A 22,221-nucleotide genomic window follows, 5' to 3' on the forward strand; every position below is an offset into this window, starting at 1 on the left:
CATAGAACATGGTGAAAATAATGATGTGTCTTAGGAGGACTTGGTGTACTCTGCCTCAGAAATGTGAACATGTTCAGGTGGGCCACCTGGAGGACCAGAGGACATCAGGAGCACAGCCTGACTGCCCCAGGCAAGGCCATGATACATCGGCCCCCAGCTAGCTGAGCCCCCAGGATATTCAAATGCTCAGCCAAGACCAACAGAGCCTCCTCAGATGACTTAAAAGTGAATAAAGACACATGAGATTTCTAACAGAGATCAGAATAATTCCCTACCATACAATTCCATTTTAACATGCCAATGTCAAATGATTTGCTTTCAGAACAGCTTGTTATACAGCAATACCTTACTGATACAACAATCAAACTGAAAAAAATGTGAAGGTAATTGCAAAAATCTGCTGTTTCCTATTTTTGGCACTTGCTTCCATATTTAAGACAACATTCAAGTTCATTCTGTTATTCAAGTTTATCTCACAAAGTGGTATTAAAATGTGATTCCATTGAGGTTCCCTTCTGGGTAACCAGGAAAGTTTGGAAGAAAATGACTGTAGAGAGAAATTGGTAACCCTGAAACACACACTGGGCAGGAATTGAATCTCTCATGTCAGTCACCATTTGATCATAATGACTGAATAGATTCATAATAATAAAAATTAGGACATATAATATAAAAGACATATAAATATTAGGAGCTATAAAGACATAATGGGGTGACATCTCTAATGTACATTCAGTAGCCCTTTTATTATTATGACTAACATTAGAGAGGAGGGAGATATTTCAGCTCTAATAATGGAAGAATTCATGAGTAGGCAGCACTGGAAGTTTTCAAGGAGAAACAGAAAGACAATCTAATAAAATCACTTAAAACAAGCCATGAATTCCTTCATTCCAAAATATAAACCTCCTTCCACATGAACATCGATCTTCCATAATTGAAGAAGCAGATGTATGGCATGAAAAAGAAATACTTTGCACAGTAATTCAAAATATATTTACAATTTTTGCTTCATCTTGTTTAACTCCATCTATGACTCTAAGGCATATTATGTCAAATTACCTATTCAAATTTCTGTTACCTTGCAGACTCCAAATGGAGACACATATTTGATAATCTATGTTTGCCAATGATTATGGTAGGTATTGTGGACACAGATTTGAATAAGGGAATAGGATTCTAATGAGGAAAATTACATTCAATGACATATTACAAAACACACTCTATATTATGGTCCAGAATATAAAGCAGAGCAGTTAAGGTAGTGATGTACAGAGAAATGATTCACACAAAAGTTAAATCTGTGATCTGAGATTTTCCCTGCTACAAACATATTCATAGCTATGGGTGACTAGATTAGTATTTTTTCCAAAGCAGCAGTAAAACTCATGATTATTCTTTTAGCAAAACAAAAGTACTTCATACTATATATTTTATTTGAGGATAAATTATTCTTAAAGAATCCATCTAGTCATATGAAAAAAAATGCTGATTCTCAAGATTTTCAGACCCAAAGTTGAGAACAAATTTGAGAGAGCGGAAAAACTATAAAATTGAAAAACTGTTGAATTTGAGAGAGATCACAAGGCTTCATCAAGTGAGTAACTTAAATTGTATGGAGAGATTGAAGTCAAGGAAATGAAAAGTTGAGGTAATAAACAGAGGAACAAGTTCTACTTACACAAAAGAATCTGGTCAAATGTTTGTAATTTCTGGCTTTGTGGCTTTGAACTCTTCAATCATGTGCCCTTCCTCAGCCCAGGACAACTGGCCCTTTTATAGCTGCCATTCTAAAGAACACATTCAGAGCCCTCTTTAAGTCTTTGTTTCTCAGACTGTAGATGAAGGGGTTCAACATTGGGGTGACCACGGTGTACATCACCGAGGCAACTGCACTTGATTGTGAACTATGGCTTGCTTCAGAGCTGAGGTACACTCCTAGGCTCGTACAATAAAATAAGGATACAACTGAGAGGTGAGACACACAGGTGGAAAATGCCTTATACTTCCCCTGAGCAGATGAGATTCCATGTATGGAGCAAACTATCTTAAAGTAAGAGTAAAAGATACCAGTGAGGGGACCGCCACCCAGGAGTCCAGCTGCAACATTCATCACCATGTTATTAAGAAAGTTATCAGAACAGGCAAGTTGAACTATCTGATTGAGTTCACAGAAATAGTGAGAAATTTTCACCTCTCTACAGAAGGACAGTCTCAACACCATTAAGCTTTGTAACAGGGAATGCAGGACACTGATGATCCAGGTAACCAGAACCAGAATCCCACAGAGTTTGGGGTTCATGATGACTGTGTAGTGCAGGGGGTGGCAGATGGCTACAAAGCGGTCATAGGCCATCACAGCCAGGAGAAAGTTGTCCAAGCCTGCAAGCATTATGAAAAAATACATCTGGATGATGCAGCCTTCATAGGTTATGACTTTGTCCCATGTTTGGATGTTCCACAACATCTTTGGGATGGTGGTAGATGTGAAACAGATGTCTACAAAGGACAGGTTGGAGAGGAAGAAGTACATGGGGGTGTGGAGGTGGGAGTCTAAGCTGACAGCCAGGATGATGAGCAGGTTCCCGAACACAGTGATCAGGTACATGCAGAGGAAAAGCCCATATAATAGGGGCTGCAGTTCTGGTTCCTTTGATAATCCCAGAAGAATAAATTCTGAAATTCGTGTATCATTCCCTTGTTCCATGTGGTGGAGGTGACTTCCAAGAAATGAGCATTATTCATATTGTTGAAATGCTATCACTTACATTTTGCTGATAAAAATTAATTTCAATATTTTATTCATGGATTTTGCAATGAGTACAGGGTTCTGAAAAACAAAATTTCCAAAAACCCAGTCATGGAGAAAGAATATAAGCAAATTAAAAATATATAGCATGTCAGATGGTGACAAGTACTATGCAGAAAATGAAAGCAGGTGTAAGGGAAAGAGTAGAGGGGGCTGTTATTTTTTATGGCTGTTCAGGCAGGACATGAAAATAAGGTGACATTTGAACAGAGACCTCGAGAAAGGGAGAGCAAGAGCCATAAACCTAGTAGAAGTGTGGGCCTGGCAGGGAGAACAGCCAGTAAACAGGCCCTGGGGAAGGTGCTTGTTTAAGATATTCACTGTGTGGAGGGTAGTGGGCAAGAGGGAGAGTGAGGAGAGATGGTGTCAGAGGATATAGCGGAACAAGGAAGCCTCCCTGCTGCTGCTGAAACTTCAAGTCACAAAGAGTCCTTCATATACATTTTGTTCCTGTAGCACTTTATGTAATTGTTGCACAGGTGGCCTGTATGTTTAAATGAATTTTTTCTTTAGTACCTTCTGCTGATTGAGTTCTGTGTGCAAGAATGACCTTGGATGCAGATGCAGAGAATGGACTGGAGGACACACGGTTGGGGGGGGCAGGGGGTGAAGGGGAAGCTGGGACGAAGTGAGAGAGCAACATAGACATATTTACACTACCAACTGTAAAATAGATAGCTAGTGGGAAGTTGCTGTATAACAAAGGGAGATCAACTCGATGATGGGTGATGCCTTAGAGGGCCAAGACAGGGAGGGTGGGAGGGAGTCGCGGGAGGGAGGGGATACAGGGATATATGTATAAATACAGCTGATTCACAAGTAACTTATATGAAGATATGAAAAGTACTATTTTTTTTACATCATCTACATGGGTCACTATTATTAAATTGCCAAAGACTTGGTAATAGAAGAATATTACAGAGGACTTTTAAAATGTAAGGAGAAAGCAGGACCTAAGTTATAATTTCATCTTACATGAAGGCTTGTGGATTTCAATGTGCTTAAGAAAGACATAGGTGATCTTTAGTCAAATGGTAAAAAAAAATGTGTTCCAAATGCTGGCTGAAAGTGATGAAACTTTTAGAAATGTATGTAATCACAATGGCCGAACAGAACAATGAATAATAGAGATGTAAAAACTATAGAAAATATAAAGGGCGATTCTTTAGCACTAAGGATGCATAACTTTCACTATCACTTTTGTTTAAAGCAATAATTTGCAAGTGAAGAATATTAGAATGAAACCTGAATTGTATCACAAAAAAAAAAATAAAATAGAAAAGCAATGGATTGAACAGAATATGATTGATAGATGTGACCATGCAAAATTTGCATACACTCACAATTTCCCTCAAATGTATTTATACATACACACAACAACTAAGTGGCAAATAACCAGTTTGTGAAAATATCTCCAACTCTTTGAAAGAATGCTATAAAAATCAGGAATAAAAGTTCTCAGATCCTACTATACAAAAGCAAAGGACTCACACAGATAATGTGAGATAGAGAAAGTAAATTACTAACAAATCCACCTAGATATTCAGCCTCCAGGTAAAGAAATAATTGCAAAGTAAGCTCATTAGCATCCCCCTTTCCATATCTTAAATTTTTGAAAATTTACTTCACAGAAAATATTGTGAAATATGTCTTATATTCTGTGAAGTATATATACTACTTTTGCAAAAATGTATTTGCAAGAATTCTTTGATGTGGATTTTTCTCATCAGTATGGAAACATGGTCAAATATGACCCATCCTACAAGATAGAAACAAATCCCCTCACTTCATTTTATATCCCTCTCTAGCTAATACCCAATTTCTCTACTACAGTTAATTAATAAGATACATGGACGTATATTCCTCTTTTACTGGAAGAACTTTATGTCTCTCATCCCTCTTCTAACTGGACTTCCATTCCTATCACTTAATTGGCATCACTGAACATGGCCTTACTGAGTTCAATGTTCACTTCTCCTTTTAAAATCATAAAAAGTACATTGATATTTAGTCAAGCAGTCAAGAAACCACAGTGATCTTTGGGCTCTGGGATAGGCTAAATAGGTTCTCAGATAACCTCTGGTAAACATTCTTGGATTTCATTCTCCATGACCTTTTCTTGCACTGTCTTTTGGGCTCTTGTACTCACCTGCATGGGAGATCTGAGAGGAAGGTATCCCTGTGAAAGTCTGAATACTTTCATGGATGGTTGATGATGGAGACTGGAGCTCTGTTTGCAGACAGGACAGTGGGAAGGGGTCAAACATTTGGTCCTTTAGTCAGATTTAGGACTCCAAAAGCAACAACAGTGTCTCATCCATGTCAGGTTATACAAGCTCAGGAAATGTAGCAGAGGAGATATTTATAGCTCTCTCTGTCTGCTCATTAGGTATACTTCCCTCTTGTTGCTACTGCCTATAACTACATGATTTCCCTGTGGGACTTGGTCTTGACACAAAGGATTTTTCTCTTGCTGATTCTTTGTTCTCAGATCAGGTTATAAGCCAGGAGAATTCAGTTTTTATTAACCCTTCTCCATTAACTCTCTTGCCTTCCAAAGACCTAAACTCCAGGTACCTCATCCCAATGCTGAATTTGTTTTCTCCAGTGTGTGAGCCTGAGGCAACTGTCTTGAAGAGGTTCCTTGGGTCTTCAAAACATTGACATAGCCCATGATACCCTTAGAAAGTTATTATTCCCCTGTATGTAAGAGGGACAGCTTTGTGCCTTTAACGTAAAACATTGGGCAGTGCACTTCTTGGATTCCTGGCACTTTTGGCAAAACCCTTAGGAATTTCAAATTATATCTGAAGTTAAGAGCTGTCAATTAGTCCCTAATTAAAAGTTTGTAAGTTATGAGTTATTTTCAGATATTTCCAAGCACCATAACCTACCTTAGCAAATTATAGGGATTATCTGATTTAATTTGCTCCTTCTGTGAGGTAGTACTATTATAACTCCATCCTACATTTCAGGTATGAGGATCAGAGGTACTTAATGTTCTTCTACAAATTACAAACCAATTTTGGGATGGAGTCTTGAATAGAATTCTATCTGGATGCTTGCATTTCTCAAACTCTGTCGTGGTTCTCAACCAGAGATGATTTTGGTCCTGGAGATATTTGGCAATGTCAGAAATGTTGCTGCTAAATATCCACAATACACAGGATAGCACTCCACGCAAATAATTATCCTGCCTGAAATGTTGAAAACCCATTTTACACCAGTGTTTCTCCCACTTCATTGTGCATACAAGTCACCAGCAATTCTAATTCAAGTACAAATTCTGGTTGAGCAGGTCTCCAGTGGGCCCAAGGACTCTGTATTTCTAACAGCTCCTGGGAGGTGTGATGCTCCAGGTCTTGGTCTGTGGGTCCCACTGAGTAACAAGGTTCTGGTTCTGTGTTAAAGTCATATATAGGTAAGTTTAGATCTTCTATACCAAAAATCATTTTCTGTGTGTGCAATTTTGTAAGTAAAAATACTTCACTCACTGCAGAGGCTGTAATAAATTCTGTGTTCAGTTCTTCATATCTGGGCTCTTAAATGACATCAAATAATATACATCCCCAAAAGACTTTGAATAGATAGAATAAGGGTCTCAAAAAGATGTCTACATCCTAATCCTAAGAACTTTTGAACATGTTAGCTTACATAAAGGGGAATAAAGCTAGCAGATAAAGTAAATTTGCTAATCACTTACTTTAAGATGAGAATGTTAGCTTGGTATAAGAAATGGCAATAGTCCTCTACACGTGGAGAAGTGAGGAAGAACTGGAGTCAGAGAGAGATTTGAAGATGCTACATTGTTGGTTTTGAAGATGGAAGGACCATGAGACAAGGAATGCAGGTGCCCACCAGAAAGTGATCTAGGAAGGCAAGGCATTTTTTTCCTGGAGTGTCCAGATGGATCCCAGCTTTTACAGACATCTTGTATTCAGCCCCTGAGATAAATCTCAACTTCTGAGCCTTAGAACTTTAATTTTTTAAGTCACAATGAAGTAATTTGTTACAGCAGCAGAAAGAATGCAATATATACATTTATCCAATAAAATATGGATCATGGGTACTAAGTTTAAGCTTCTCAATTCAGTCATTTGATTTCCCCTGAATAAAGATAATGTATTTTGTGTTTAAACCCCACATTAATAGAAGAAGAAAATTAGAGTCAATTTGGAGATGTTTGCCCCATTATCTAATGCATTGAATTCCCCATTCCATAAATATAAATGTAGTTCTGACTTTAAGGCATTCAGATAGAAATATCAGTTTACATCCAAAGTAATATCACACATTCTACTTTATGTCTTTTTGTCTAAATTTCTACACTTCCCGAATTTCATCTTAATTTAAACATTCATTACTTTCATTTCTTTACCCTCCAACTTTCTGTTGAGGTTTCTTTCAACATAATAGATGGAATTATATGTGAGTGTGTGTGAATATACATGTATGTGTATGAGTGTGTTTATTTGAGAGAAAAATACACACAAATAACACAGAGACATATTCCTTGCCCTTGAATGTGTTCCTTGGACTACAAAAGTATTTTTACAGATGTCACTTGCTCTCCCAGCATCCCTCAGAAGTTATGTTTATTATTCCATACTACCTCCAGGAGTTAGGAGACAGAGGCCAGGGGGTTAAATTTATAATAATTATATAACACAACAGTAAAACATTGTATAAAACTTATTAAATACCTTCTCAAGTTGTATATATAGAAAGAGGCAGTATATAGCCTTAATTATAAATGACTTTTAAATTTCTTCAGTTTGTACACATTAAATGAGTATCGTATTTGGCATGTAGTTATACTTTAATAAATTTATTACAATTAAAAATTCTAGTGTGCATATCAAGGTAGGATCTAGAGCACAGGTAGCTGAGTCACATCTCACAGAGGTGGAAGATATTTCTCTGATTGGAAAAAATGAAAGTTCTATATGTAGATATTAAAGTAGTGAAATTCAATTAAGGCAATTCACATTTAATAAACTTATTTTCCCTGCAAACTAGCAGCGTAGCCTACACATATCAAAGGAGTAACATGACATAAATTGACTCAAGATGGAAGAACAGTACATTCTCACACAACCTTATGGATGAGCTTTAAAAACACAGTGGAGGGCTTCCTAGGTGGCGCAGTGGTTAAGAATCTGCCTGCCAATGCAGGGGACATGGGTTCGATCCCTGCTCCAGGAAGATCCCACATGCCGCAGAGCAACTAAGCCCATGTGCCACAACTATTGAGCCTGTGCTTTAGAGCTTGTGAGCCACAACTATTGAGCCTATGTACTGCAACTACTGAAGCCCATGCACCTAGAGCCTGTGCTCTGCAACAAGAGAAGCCACGGCAATGAGGAGCCTGTGTACCACAATGAAGAGTAGCCCCCACTCACCGCAACTAAAGAAAGCCAATGCACAGCAAAAAGACCCAACAAGCTAAATAAATAAATAAATAAGTAAATAAATAATTAGATGGCAGGGAAGTAGAGGGATGTGGAATGCGTCCCTCTCCACAGATGCATTGAGAATGCACCAAAAGACTCAATAAATCCCACAAAGAACCAACTGAACAGCAGCAGACGACCTCGGACACCAGAAAAGACTGCAAGGATCCCAACATAACTGATAGAGAGGCATCTACGACGGCTCAAAGAGGGTGAAGCGGTGGAGCTGTGGCAGACGGGAGGGAGTAAGAAATACAGGGAGGGTCTGCACCACAGCTAAGGGTTCCTGGACTGAGATGTCAATTCACAGCTGAACAGAGGATCTGGGAGTGGGAGCCTGGGAACTGGAGAGCTGGTTCAGAGTGAGAAAAATTGTTGCCAGTAAGGTGACAGACCGAGAGGACAGGAGGGAAGAGGTCTGCGGCTAGGAGTGCCAGCCCCTGAGAGCTGCCCGGTCATGATGGCAGCTATATGCTGCAGGCTCACAGGCAGGGGGGAGGAGCTGCAGGTATACCCTCTCTCTCTCTTTCAGCACCTGCAGCAGGCAGTGGAGGGACACCTGTGGGCCACCTAAGGCACTCAGGGATAACACTGACCCTCAGGCCCTCGGGCAGGGCTATCTTAAAACCCCTTGGAATGCCAGCAGCAGGGAGGCTGCCAAGAACAAAGAAGCCTGGAGAGAGGCCCAACTCTGAGACATTCTGTTTACACCTGAGCTACCGGTGCCCCTCTGCAACAGGCACCTCCAAGCCCAACTGAAATGACAGAGTGCCACTGCTCACTCACTCCCAGGGGAAGGAACCACCATTGTACCCTCTCCTTCCCCACACACCAATGCTTACAGATGAACAATAAAGGAAGCTCTGCTGGTCACAGAATAATACAAAAACCTGTACCGTAATGTTTATTGCAGCACTATTTACAATAGCCAGGACATGGAAGCAACCTAAATGCCTATCAACAAATGAATGGATAAAGATGTGGCATAAATATATACAGTGGAATATTACTCAGCTATAAAAAGGAATGAGATGGAGCTAAATGTAATGAGGTGGATAGACCTAGAGTCTTTCATACAGAGTGCAGAAAGCCAGAAAGAGAAAAACAAATATGGTATGCTAACTCGTATATGCAGAATCTAAAAAGAAAAATGGTGCTGATGAACTCAGTGACAAGACAAGAATAAGGATGCAGAGAATGGACTGGAGGACATGGGATTGGGGGGGTGGGGGACAAAGGGGAAGCAGGGACGAAGTGAGAGAGTAGCATAGACAAATATATACTACCAACTGTAAAATAGATAGCTAGTGGTAAGTTGCTGTATAACAAAGGGAGATCAGCTTGATGATGGGTGATGCCTTAGATGGCGGGGACGGGGAGGGCTGGGGGGAGTTGCAGGAAGGAGGGGATATGGGGATATATGTATAAATACAGCTGATTCACTTTTGTGTACCTCATAAGCTGGTACAAGTGTGTAAAGCAATTATATTCCAATAAAGAGCTTAAAAAAAAAACAACAAAAACCAAAAAACCCAAGGAGAGTAGAAGGACACTTACAGCTGAGACTCTAAGGAAACAGAAATATTAGTATCAATTCTATTGAACTGGTCCATTCTGGGATCAGTTCCAGTTTTTTGTTTTTTACTTATTTATATATTTTTTATTAATTACGATCTTAGTCCTAAGGGATCTACAAATTTTATAACATATTTTTCTTTTTATTCTACTATTTATTCTATTTTTATTTTTAGCCTTTTTATATACTTCTATTTCTAGCTAAGTTTTTGGTAGTACGGACTATATATCTCTCCTACTTTCCTTTCATCTCTATCCTTTATGCACTTCTATTCCCTTCTTTTTATTTACATATTTCCAGGCACACGATGATCTTCTCTTCCCTTGTCTTCCATCCATTTTTAGTTTATTTTATCTTAACATGTAAGCAACACTATTGATCTTCTCAGACTCCTTGCTCTATTCTCCAGATGACACACTGTCTTGGTATTTCATATTAGGTTTTTGTCTTTATCTTAGTTCTTAGTACAATTGTTTAATTTCATTCTGAGAATCTCTATTCTGTCTGGTGGTACTCTAGCTCTGTTTTATATTTGATCCTAGCTTTCAATATCTTCCTGGATTTGTGTTTGTATGTGTAAGGTGTTATTTGTTTGTTTTTGCTTTTGTTTCTGTTTTGTTCTGTCTTGGATTTCAATTTCTGTTGGGTTTCTCTTTGAATATCTGATAGCATACTGGGGTTCTTCTGTCAGGTCTTTCCAGAGCCTTATGTCCTAATGGATTCAATAATTGTGTGTCTTATACATGTATGTGTTTCCTAGACTTAGTATTTGTTTAACCCAACACTCAGACATTAGTCTGGGGCTTGGACAGTCTTCTATAAACCCCTCTATCACTGGGACAAGCAACCCCAGAAGTTTGGATTACCATGAGGAAACAAAGAAACACCATGCAGGCAAAGGAGCAGGAAAAAAACCCACAAGACCAAATAAATGAAGAGGAAATAGGAAAAATGCCTGAAAAAGAATTCAGAGTAATGATAGTAAAAGTGATACAAAATCTCAATAATAAAATAGAGAAAGTACAAGAAACAGGTAATAAGGACTCAGAAGAACTAAAGAACAAACAAACAGCAATGGACAACAAAATAACTGAAATTAAAAATACTATAGATTGTATAACCAGCAGAATGACTGAGGCAGAAGGATGAATAAGTGAGTTGGAAGATAGAATGGAGGAAATAACTGCCACAGAGCAGAAAAAAGAATAAAAGGAATGGAAGACAGTCTCAGAGACCTCAGTGATAACATTAAGCATACCAACATTCGAATTATAGGCACCCCAGAAGAAGAAGAAGAAAAGAAAGTGTCTGAGAAAATGTTTGAAGAGGTTATAGTGGAAAACTTCCCCAACATGGGAAAGGAAATAATTCACCAAGTCCAAGAAGCACAGAGAGTCTCATACAGAATAAACCCAAGAAGAAATACTCCAAGGCACATATTATCAAACTAACAACAATTAAACATGAAGAAAAAAAATTAAAAGCAGCAAGAGAAAAGCAACAAATAACATATAAGGGAAAACCCATCAGGATAACAGCTGACCTCTCCACAGAAACTCTGCAGGCCAGAAGGGAATGGCAGGATATACTGAAAGTCCTGAAAAAGAAAAACCTACAGCCAAGAATACTCTACCCAGGAAGAATCTCATTGAGATTCAATGGAGAAATCAAAAGCTTTCCAGACAAACAAAAGTTAAGAGAATTCAGCACCACCAAACCAGCCTTACAACAATATCTAAAGGAACTTCTCTAAGTAGGAAACACAAGAAAAGGAAAACACCTACAAATACAAACCCAAAACAATTCAGAAAATGGTAATTGGAACACACATGTCAATAACCACCTTAAATGTAAATGGATTCAATGCTCCAACCAAAGACACAGACTGGCTGAATGGATACAAAAGAAGACCCTTCTATATGCTGCCTACAAGAAACCCACTTCAGACCAAGGGATACATATAGACTGAAAGGAAAGGGATGGAAAAAGATATTCCATGCAAATGGAAGTCAAAAGAAAGCTGGAGTAGCAATACTCATATCAGACAAATTAGACTTGAAAGTAAAGACTATTACAAGAGACAAGGAAGGACACTCCATATTGATCAAGGGATCCATCCAAGAAGAACATTTCACAATGGTAAATATCAATGCCCCCAATATAGGAGCACCTCAATACATAAGGCAAATGCTAACAGCCATAAAAGGGGACATCAACAATAACACAATAATAGTGGGAGACTTGAACACCCCACTTACATCAATGGACAGATCATCCAAACAGAAAATAAATAAAGACACACAAACTCTAATTGATGCATTAGACCATCTCGACTTAATTGATATTTATAGGACACTCCATCCAAAAATGACAGAATACACTTTCTTCTCAAGTGCACATGGAACATTTTCCTGAATAGATCACATCTTGGGTCAGTAATCAAACCTTGGCAAATTCAAGAAAATTGAAATCATATCAAGCATCTTCTCAGACCAAAATGTCATGAGAGTAGATATCAATTACAGGAAAAAAACTGCAAAAAATACAAACACATGGAAGCTAAACAACTCACTCTTAAACAACCAAGAAATCACTAAAGAAATCAAAGAGGAAATAAAAAAATATCTAGAAACAAATGACAATGGACAGACAACAACCCAAAACCTATGGGATGCAGGAAAAGCAGTTCTAAGAGAGAAGTTTATAGCAATACAATCCTACCTTAAGAAACAAGAAAATTATCGAATAAACAACCTAACCTTACACCTAAAACAATTAGAGAAAGAGGAGCAAAGAAACCCCAAAGCGAGCAGAAGGAAAGAAATCATAAAGATCAGAGCAGAAATAAAAGAAAAAGAAAGGAAGAAAGCAATGGCAAAAATCAATAAAACTAAAAGCTGGTTCTTTGAGAAGATTAACAAAATTGAAAAACCATTAGTCAGACACATCAGGAAAAAAAGGGAGAAGATGCAAATCAACAGAATTAGAAATGAAAAAGGAGAAGTAACAACAGACACCACAGAAATACAAAAGATCATGAGAGACTACTACAAGCAACTATATGCCAATAAATTGGATAATCTGGAAGAAATAGATAAATTCTTAGAAAAATACAATCTTCCAAGACCGAACCAGGAAGAAATAGAAACCATGAACAGACCAATCACAAGTATGGAAATTGAGGCAGTGAATAAAAATCTCCCAGCAAACAAAAGCCCAGTGCCAGATGGATTCATGGGCTAATTCTATCAACCATTTTGAGAAGAGCTAACACCTATACTTCTCAAACTCTTCCTAAATATAGCAGAAGGCGGAACACTCCCAAACTCATTCTATGAGGCCACCATCACGCTGATACCAAAACCGGGCAAAGATGTCACAAAAAAAGAAAATTACAGACTAATATCGGTGATGAATATAGATGCAAAAATCCTCAACAAAATACTAGCTAACAGACTCCAAGAGCACATTAAATAAATCATACACCATGATCAAGTGGGGTTTATCCCTGGGATGCAAGGATTCTTCAATATATGCAAATCAATTAATGTGATAGATCATATCAACAAATTGAAGGATAAAAACCATACGATCATCTCAATAGATGCAGAAAAAGCTTTCGACAAAATTCAACAGCCATTTATAATAAAAGCTCCCCAGAAAATGGGCATAGAAGGAAATTACCTCAACATAATAAAAGCCATATATGAAAAACCAAAAGGCAACATCATTCTAAATGGGGAAAAACTGAAAGAATTCCCTCTAAGAACAGGAACAAGACAAGGGTGTCCACTCTCATCATTATTATTCAACATAGTTTTGGAAGTTTTAGCCACAGCAATCAGAGAAGAAAAAGAAATAAAAGGAATCCAAATTGCAAAAGAAGTAGTAAAATTGTCTCTCTTTGCAGATGGCATAATATTATACATAGAAAACCCTAAAGACTCTACCAGAAAACTGCTAGCACTAATTGATGAGTTTAGTAAAGTAGCAGGATACAAAATTAATGCACAGAAATCTCTTGCATTCCTATACACTAACAACGGAAGAGCAGAAAGAGAAATTAAGGAAACTCTCCCATTTACCATTGCAACAAAAAGAATAAGATACCTAGGAATAAACCTGCCTAAGGAGGCAAAAGATCTGTTTGCAGAAAACTTTAAAACACTGATTAAAGTAATCAAAGACGACACAAGCAGATGGAGGGACATACCATGTTCCTGGATTGGAAGAATCAGCATAGTGAAAATGACTGTACTACCCAAAGCAATTTACAGATTCAATGCAATCCCTATCAAATTACCAATAGCATTTTTCACAGAACCAGAGCAAGAAATCTTACAATTTGTATGGAAACACAAATACCCCGAATAGCCAAAGCAATCTTGAGAAGGAAAGATGGAGTTAGTGGAATTCGGCTTCCTGACTTCAAACTATACTACAAGGCCATAGTCATCAAGACAGTATGGGACTGGCACAAAAATAGAAAGGAGGATCAATGGAACAGAACAGAGAACTCAGAGGTAAGCCCAAGCACATATGGGCATGTTATCTTTGACAAAGGAGGCGCTAAGATACAATGGAAAAAAGACAGCCTCTTCATTAAGTGGTGCTGGGAAAATTGGACAGCAACATGTAAAAGAATGAAATTAGAACACTTCCTAACACCATACACAAAAATAAACTCCAAATGGATTAAAGACCTACATGTAAGGCCAGACACTATAAAACTCCTAGAGGAAAACCTAGGCAGAACACTCTATGACATCCATCAGAGCAAAATCCTTTTGACCCACCTCCTAGAATCATGGAAATAAAATCAAGAATAAACAGATGGGACTTCATGAAATTTAAAAGTTTTGCACAGCGAAAGAAACCATAAACAAAACTAAAAGGCAACCCTCAGAATGGAAAAAAATAGTTGCCTATGAAACAACGGGCAAAGGATTAACTTCCAAAATATACAAGCAGCTCATGAAGCTTAATACAAAAAAACAAAGAACCCATTCCACAAATGGGCAGAAGACCTAAATAGACATTTCTCCAAAGAAGACATACAGATGGCCAACAAACACATGAAAAGATGCTCAACATCACTAATCATCAGAGAAATGAAAGTCAAAGGCACAATGAGGTATCACCCCACACCAATCAGAATGGCCATCATCACAAAGTCTGGAAACAACAAATGTTGGAGAGGGTGTGGAGAAAAGGGAACTCTCCTGCACTGTTGGTGGGACTGTAAGTTGGTACAGCCACAATGGAAAACAATTTGGAAGTTCCTTAAAAAACTACAAATAGAACTACCATATGATCCAGTAATCCCACTCCTGGGCATATACCCAAAGAAAACCATAATCCCAAAAGAAACATGTACCATAATGTTTATTGCAGCACTATTTCCAATAGCCAGGACATGGAAGCAACCGAAAGGCCCATCAACAAATGAATGGATACAGAAGATGTGGCATATATATATACAATGGAATGTTACTCAGCTATCAAAAGGGATGAGATGGAGCTATATGTAATGAGGTGGATAGACCTAGAGTCTGTCATCCAGAGTGAAGTAAGTCAGAAAGAGAAAGAGAAATATTGTATGCTAACTCATATATTCAGAATCTAAAAATGGTACTGATGAACCCAGTGACAAGACAAGAATAAGATGGAGATGCAGAGAATGGACTGGAGATCTTGACGTTTGGGGAGTTGGGGGGTGAATGGGAAGCTGAGACGAAGTGAGAGAGTAGCATAGACATATATATACTACTAAGTGTAAAATAGATAGCCAGTGGGAATTTGCTGTATAACAAAGCGAGTTCAGCTTGATGATGGATGATGCCTTAGCGGACTGGGATGGGGAGGGTGGGGGTGAGTCGAGGGAGGGAGGGGATACGGGGATATGTGTATAAATACAGATGATTCACCTTGGTGTACCTCAAAAACTGGTACAAGAATGTAAAGCAATTATACTCCAATAAAAAATAACTAAATAATTAAAAATAATAACGGAGAGATTCACATTTGAGTATAGACACATGAGAAGCCTTGCGGAGTTTAGAAGAACTCCCTACTGTGCCATTCCATTTGATTAAAATAATATTATATCAAACAATTTTATTTTAGGAAACTTTGTATGCAGCTATTGTTACTGACCAAACTTGGGTCTGTTCTCCCACACTCAGTAAAGTCAATCTGCTGACACTGGGTTGTGATGAAGGGAAGTGCAGTGTGTATTGCAAGGTGCCCAAAATTGGCCAATCAAGCAGAATGGGCAGCTCATACTCAAAAGACCCTAACTCCCCAATGGCTTTCAGGGAAGTGTTTTTAAAGACACTGTGAGGTAGAGGGTCACAGATTGTGTGATCAGCCTGTGCAAAATTATCGTCAGTGGTTGTTGGTTAGGTAACGGGGTGGTGTTTTGGGAAGTTCAGTCATCAGTCTTTTAGTTCTAACAGGTCTGGGATCTATGTGCTTGTGGTCAGTTTGTAGTTAATATTTTCCCACCTGGTGGGGGCTTTAGTATTTGCAGAACAATGCAAGGATATTGTTTAGGAAATTATCTATAGCCTCTGAAGAAGAATTAAGGAATTAAGACTTGACTTTGTTTTATGGCTAAACAATTATTATTTTTCTTGCTTGACAGTTCTCCTTTGTTTCTGAAAATTCTCACTTCTCTGATGAAATTTGCTGTTTGGTACTTGGGGAAGACCTAGAAGGCTAAAGCTTTTCTACAAACAAGAGGCAGAGGATATGCGGTGTGTGTCTGTTCCAAGGAAGCCCCACAATGTTCCGCTCACTTTCACAATAACTGATGCAACAATCAAATCAGACAGAACTCAGCACAGTTTTAGTAATTTGATTCCACTTGTTCCAGGCATTCTTTTCCTGATATTTGAAGATAACATCCACGATCACACTGTTTTTCAAGTTTATTTCAAATAAATGCATGAAAAAGTGTCCTTTGATGTCACATGGAGAGGCTGGAAGGACATGAACATTTGCAAAACACTTGTGACCCTGAATCATGTACCTGAGCAGCAATCCAAGCTTTCTAGTGAAGGCTTGATTATGAGGATAATACACAATGGATGATATTGACATTGATCATTCACTGTCCCTTTAATGGTTGTGTCAATCTAGAAGAGTAGGAGGTATTTCATTTAGAGAAATAGAAGGAATCATATTTTGTGGAAGCAATGGAAATTTTCAAATAGAAATGAGAAAATAATTTAATAAAAACCAAAAACATGCCTCCGGTCCTTCAGCTCAATGAATAGACCTTACAAATGGACACTGATAGCCCATATTTCAATGAGTTAATGAACTGCCTGAAAACAATGATGGCATGGTAATAAATGTATGATTTGTATGATTTAATATTTTGCTTCATTGTATTTAAGATTAACTCTGTTCTAATGCCATATTATATTGATCTATTTTCCATAGCTGTCTTTCTGTGTAGCTTCGAGTTGGAGATACATTTTATTACCAGTTTTGCCAGTGAGTACAGTACAGTGGACACAGGCTATAGAGCAGAACAAGATTTTAATGAGTAGAAAAGTAACCTTGATCAGTGGTAACAACCAGTGTGTTAAAGTTTGGATTATCAGGAAGAACAATTAAGGTAGTAATATACAAAGAATGATGTTTACAAAAGTGAAAAACAGTGGTCTGAGATTTTCCTCTGTTACAAACTTTTCAATAGCTGTGGTGACAAGTTTTTTCACCCATAGGGGTTGTACAGCTCATGACCTTTCTTGTAGGCAAACAAACAAACAAAAATACTCAGTATGGTTTATTTCATTTGAGCAGAAATTATTCTTAAGTGATCCCTTGAGATAAATAGAAATTTTCAAATATTTCACATTCAAGGTTGGGAATATAATTGGGAGAGTAGAAAAATTTAGAAAAAAGGGAAAAGCTCTTCAATATCAGAGATATTACAAAACTTAAAAGTGACTTACATATGTTGTATAGAGAAGTTGAAAAAGAAATAGAAATTACAAGTAAAATATAAAGAGCATGTTCAGCCTTCACAATGTAATCAAAGACTGGCAACATTTGGCTCAGGCTTTGAGGCTCTGCTATCACAGGTGCTTCCCAAGCCTTAGGACAATAGGACCTTTTATATTTTCCTTTCCAAAGAGCATTTTCAGACCTCTCTTTAACTCTTTATTTCTCAGACTGTAGATGAAGGGGTTCAGCATACGTGTGACCACAGTGTACATCACTGATGCTGTTGCACTTGAGTGTGAGCTGTGGGTAGTAGCAGAGCTAAGATAAACTCCTAAGCCTGTACAATAAAATAAGGAGACCACTGAGAGATGAGATGCACAGGTGGAAAATGCTTTGTACTTCCCCTGAGCTGATGAGATTCCACGTATGGAGGAAACTATCCTAGAGTAAGAGTAAAGGATACATATGAGGGAACCACCAGCCAGCAACACAGCTACAAAATACATCACCATGTTATTGAGAAAGGTGTCAGACTTGGCAAGTTGGATCATCTGATTGAGTTCACAGAAAAAGTGAGGGATTTCTAAGACTGTACAGAAGGAAAGTTGCAACACCATTAAGCTTTCTAACAAGGAATGAAGGATGCTGATGATCCAGGACACCAGCACCAGCAGTCCACAGAGCTGGGGGTTCATGATGACCATGTAGTGCAGGGGTTGGCAGATGTCCACAAACCGGTCATAGGCCATCAGTGTCAGGAGGAGGATGTCCAGTCCTATAAAGAGTGTGAAAAAATGCACCTGGATGATGCAGCCTTCATAGGTTACAACTTGGTTCTGGGTTTGGATGTTCTGCAGCAGCTTTGGGATGGTGGTGGAGGTGAAACAAATGTCTACAAAGGACAGGTTGGAGAGGAAGAAGTACATGGGGGTGTGGAGGTTGGAGTCTGAAATGGTGGCCAGGATGATGAGCAGGTTCCCAAACACTGTGATCAGGTACATGGAGAGGAAAATCACAAAGATGAGGGGCTGCAGTTCTGGCTCCTCTGAAAATCCCATATAAAGAAATTCTGAACTTTTTGTTTTGTTCTTTTGTGCCATGTGGTGGAGGTGACTAACAAGAAAGGGACAAATAAAACTAATTTTCACACAAATGCTCATTACTCATATTGTTAAAGTGCTATTATTTATATTTCCCTATTAGGAGATTAATTTCAATATTTGTTAATGGATTTGGTCCACTTTAGAGAATCCCCTGTGTCAGCTCTAAGAAGCAAACTTGTCTTTTCTCATTTTTCTCCAAGATGTCATGTAATCACAGTTTTAATGAGAAATTCTTTCACACAGTTGAAAAAAATATAAATTGAGTTGGGAACATTGGTTCCTGGTACCATCTATGCAGGGAGTGTAGGGTGCTAAAAAACAAATCCCCCCAAATCTGATTATGGAGACAGTAATGTAAGCAAATAAAAATCACATAGCATGGGGCTTCCCAGGTGGCACCTGCCAATGCAGGGGACACGGGTTTGATCCCTGCTACAGGAAGATCCCACATGCCATGGAGCAACTAAACCCATGCACCACAACTATTGAGCCCATGTGCTGCAACTACTGAAGCCCACATGCCTAGAACCCGTGCCCCACAACAAGAGAAGCCATGGCACTGAGGAGCGCGCACAACACAATGAAGAGTAGCCCCCGCTTGCCACAACTAAAAAGAAATCCTGTGCACTGCAGAAAAAAAAAAAAAAGACCCAACAAGCCAATAAAATAAATAAATTGACAGGTGTTACGGAGACAACAAAAGCAGGTGTGAGGGAGAGAGGGAAAAGGGAGCACTATTTTTAAATGCATGTTTAAGCAAGACCTGTGAACAAGGTGATATTTGAACAGAGATATCAGGGAAGATAGAGCCAGTGGATGAGCATACCTGGGGATGTGTGTGCCTGGCAAGGGAACAGCCAGTGCCCAGGCCTGAGGAAGGTGCTCGTTTAAGATGTTCCAGTCCAAAAAGGAAGCCAGTCTGGTGAGGGACATGAACAGGAGGATGAGTAATGAAAGATGATATCAGAGAATGTTGACATAGGAGGTGCCCTCCCTGCTTCTGCTGAAACTTCAAGTCACAAGGGGTCCTTCATCCATGTTATGTATCTTTGGCACTTTGTGAAATTCAATATTAAAGCCACCTATATGAAGGAAAGTTGAAAGAAAAATCAAAACCAATCTCAAAAAGAAAAGATAATATGTTGTAATTTAATAATATAACTTCAATTTTAGATTTCCAAGGACATGGAAATAATATGACATCAAGCTTTAAAAATATGAAATGGAAGCACTATCTATGTATAATTTCCTCTTATTTAGAAATATATGCATTGAAATTTGCATATGGAAGATAATTTAGTCAAATGTAAAGAACACCTTTTAAATGGAGGCTGAATACGATGCAACTTTTAGAGAGAGTTCTAATTTCAAAAGATCAAAACAAGATAAGCAAAGTAGTTGAAAACATTCATATATCATGATTTATTAGCACTGAGTATGAAGAAGAACATTCATTTTCATTTTTGATTAAGGGAAGATTCGCAAGTGAAGAATATTTGTGTGATTAATCAATTCCTTCAAGTTAAAAAAAAAAGAACAATGGGGAGAAGATGAGACTGGCAGATCTTACCAAACAAAACTTATAAGCTCTTAGATTTTCTGCACAAATAATTGTATACATATGTAAAATATCTAAATGGGAAACAGCAAAATTGATAAAATTACAAGTCTTAGTTTGAAAGAATACAATCAAAAACAGGAATAAAAATATGCTGAATTCACTACAAAACAAAGGGCCTAAACAGGCAATTTTATTTTATTAAATTTTTTTTGTATGATTGCATTTATATGAAGTGTCCAGAATAGGCTAATCTATAGAGAAAGAAAGTAGATTAGTGGTTGCCAGGGGCTGGAGAAAAAGGGACAGAGGGTGTGACTTTAATGGATATGGGGTTTTTGGGGGGAATGTTAAAATGCTGTGGAATTAGACAGCAGTGATCAATATACAACTTTGTGAATATGCTGGAAAACAGCTGGAGTGTATACATTAAAAAAGTGAATTATATTGAAACAAAGCTGTTATTGAAAAAAAAAGACGAAGTTATAAAAATAATTTTTTTACCTGAAAATTTCCTCCAATATAAACATACTTGGTGGGGTAGATGAAATAAAATTGTGTTAAATTTCTCACATATTTGTATTTCCCTTATGATTTTGACATTTGTTGGAATAAAGAAAGCTTTGGTAAAACATAAAGACAATAAGAAGATAAAAGAAAAAAAAAAAAAAAAAAAAGGCAGGCCGTATAGAAAACTTCTTCCAAAAGCAGAATAAAAATTAAAAAAAAAAAAAAAAAAAAAAAAAGAGAGCAGGGTAGAGTATTCTTGGCTGTAGGTTTTTCTCTTTCAGGACTTTCAGGATATCCTGCCATTCCCTCCTGGCCTGCAGAGTTTCTGCAGAAAGATCAGCTGTTGTCCTTATGGGTTTTCCCTTATATGTTATTTGTTGCTTTTCTCTCACTGCTTTTAATATTTTTCTTTGTGTTTAATTTTCATTAGTTTGATTTATATGTGCCTCAATGTATTTCTCCTTGGGTTTATTCTGTTTGCGACTCTCTGCACTTCTTGGACTTGATTAATTATTTCCTTTCCCATGTTGGGGAAGTTTTCCACTATAACCTCTTCAAACATTTTCTCAGACACTTTTATTTTTCCTTCTTCTTCTGGGATGCCTATGATTCGAATGTCGGTGTGCTTAATGTTGTGCCCAAGGTCTCTGAGACTGTCTTCCATTCTTTTTATTCTTTTTTCTCTTTCCTGCTCTGTGGCAGTTATTTCCCCCATTCTATCTTCTAGCTCACTTATTCGTCCTTCTGCCTCAGTCATTCTGCTGTTTATACCATCTAGAGTATTTTTAAGTTCAGTTATTATGTTGTCCATTGCTGTTTGTTTGTTCTTTAGTTCTTATGAGTCCTTATTAACTGTTTCTTTTATTTTCCATATCTTGTTATCGAGATTTTGGATCATCTTTACTATCGTTACTCTGAATTCTTTTTCAGGCAATTTTCCTATTCCCTTTTCATTCTTGTGGGTTTTTTTTTCCTGCTCCTTTGCCTGCATGGTGTTTCTTTGCTTTCTCATTTTGTCTAATTTACAGGATTTGCTGTCTCCTTTCCCTATGCTGCCTAGTAGTAATTCCTCTTGTTTCTGCCCTCTGCCCCAAGAGCAAATAAATATATCATTGATCTTAGTATATGAAATTTGGTTCAAAAATTCTCAAATTGGGCCAAGTCAAAACCCAACTATTTGTTGTTCATCATTATTGAAGCCTAATATTCAAGTAGAAATGAACTTTACTGAATAGCAGGGGATTTTATTTTAT

At 37.8% G+C, this 22,221-nt stretch overlaps 2 protein-coding genes across 2 annotated transcripts; both read right to left on the minus strand.

The window, feature by feature from the left end:
- Positions 1-1,753: 1,753 nt before the first annotated feature.
- Positions 1,754-2,707, minus strand: LOC130836289 (olfactory receptor-like protein OLF4). Its single transcript, XM_057708350.1, has one exon. The coding sequence runs from the start codon at positions 2,705-2,707 to the stop codon at positions 1,754-1,756; it is 954 nt and encodes a 317-aa protein (XP_057564333.1).
- A 15,221-nt stretch (positions 2,708-17,928) lies between these two features.
- On the minus strand, positions 17,929-18,897 carry LOC130836290 (olfactory receptor 7A17-like). The gene has a single exon (XM_057708351.1). The coding sequence runs from the start codon at positions 18,895-18,897 to the stop codon at positions 17,929-17,931; it is 969 nt and encodes a 322-aa protein (XP_057564334.1).
- Positions 18,898-22,221: the final 3,324 nt, after the last annotated feature.

This window comes from Hippopotamus amphibius, chromosome 15 (genome assembly GCF_030028045.1).
Source record: "Hippopotamus amphibius kiboko isolate mHipAmp2 chromosome 15, mHipAmp2.hap2, whole genome shotgun sequence".
NCBI lineage: Eukaryota > Metazoa > Chordata > Mammalia > Artiodactyla > Hippopotamidae > Hippopotamus > Hippopotamus amphibius.

Bases quoted from the DNA above. Each gene is read 5' to 3' on its own strand.
- LOC130836289 (XM_057708350.1), bottom strand. From the start codon at position 2,707: ATGGAACAAGGGAATGATACACGAATTTCAGAATTTATTCTTCTGGGA.
- LOC130836290 (XM_057708351.1), bottom strand. From the start codon at position 18,897: ATGGCACAAAAGAACAAAACAAAAAGTTCAGAATTTCTTTATATGGGA.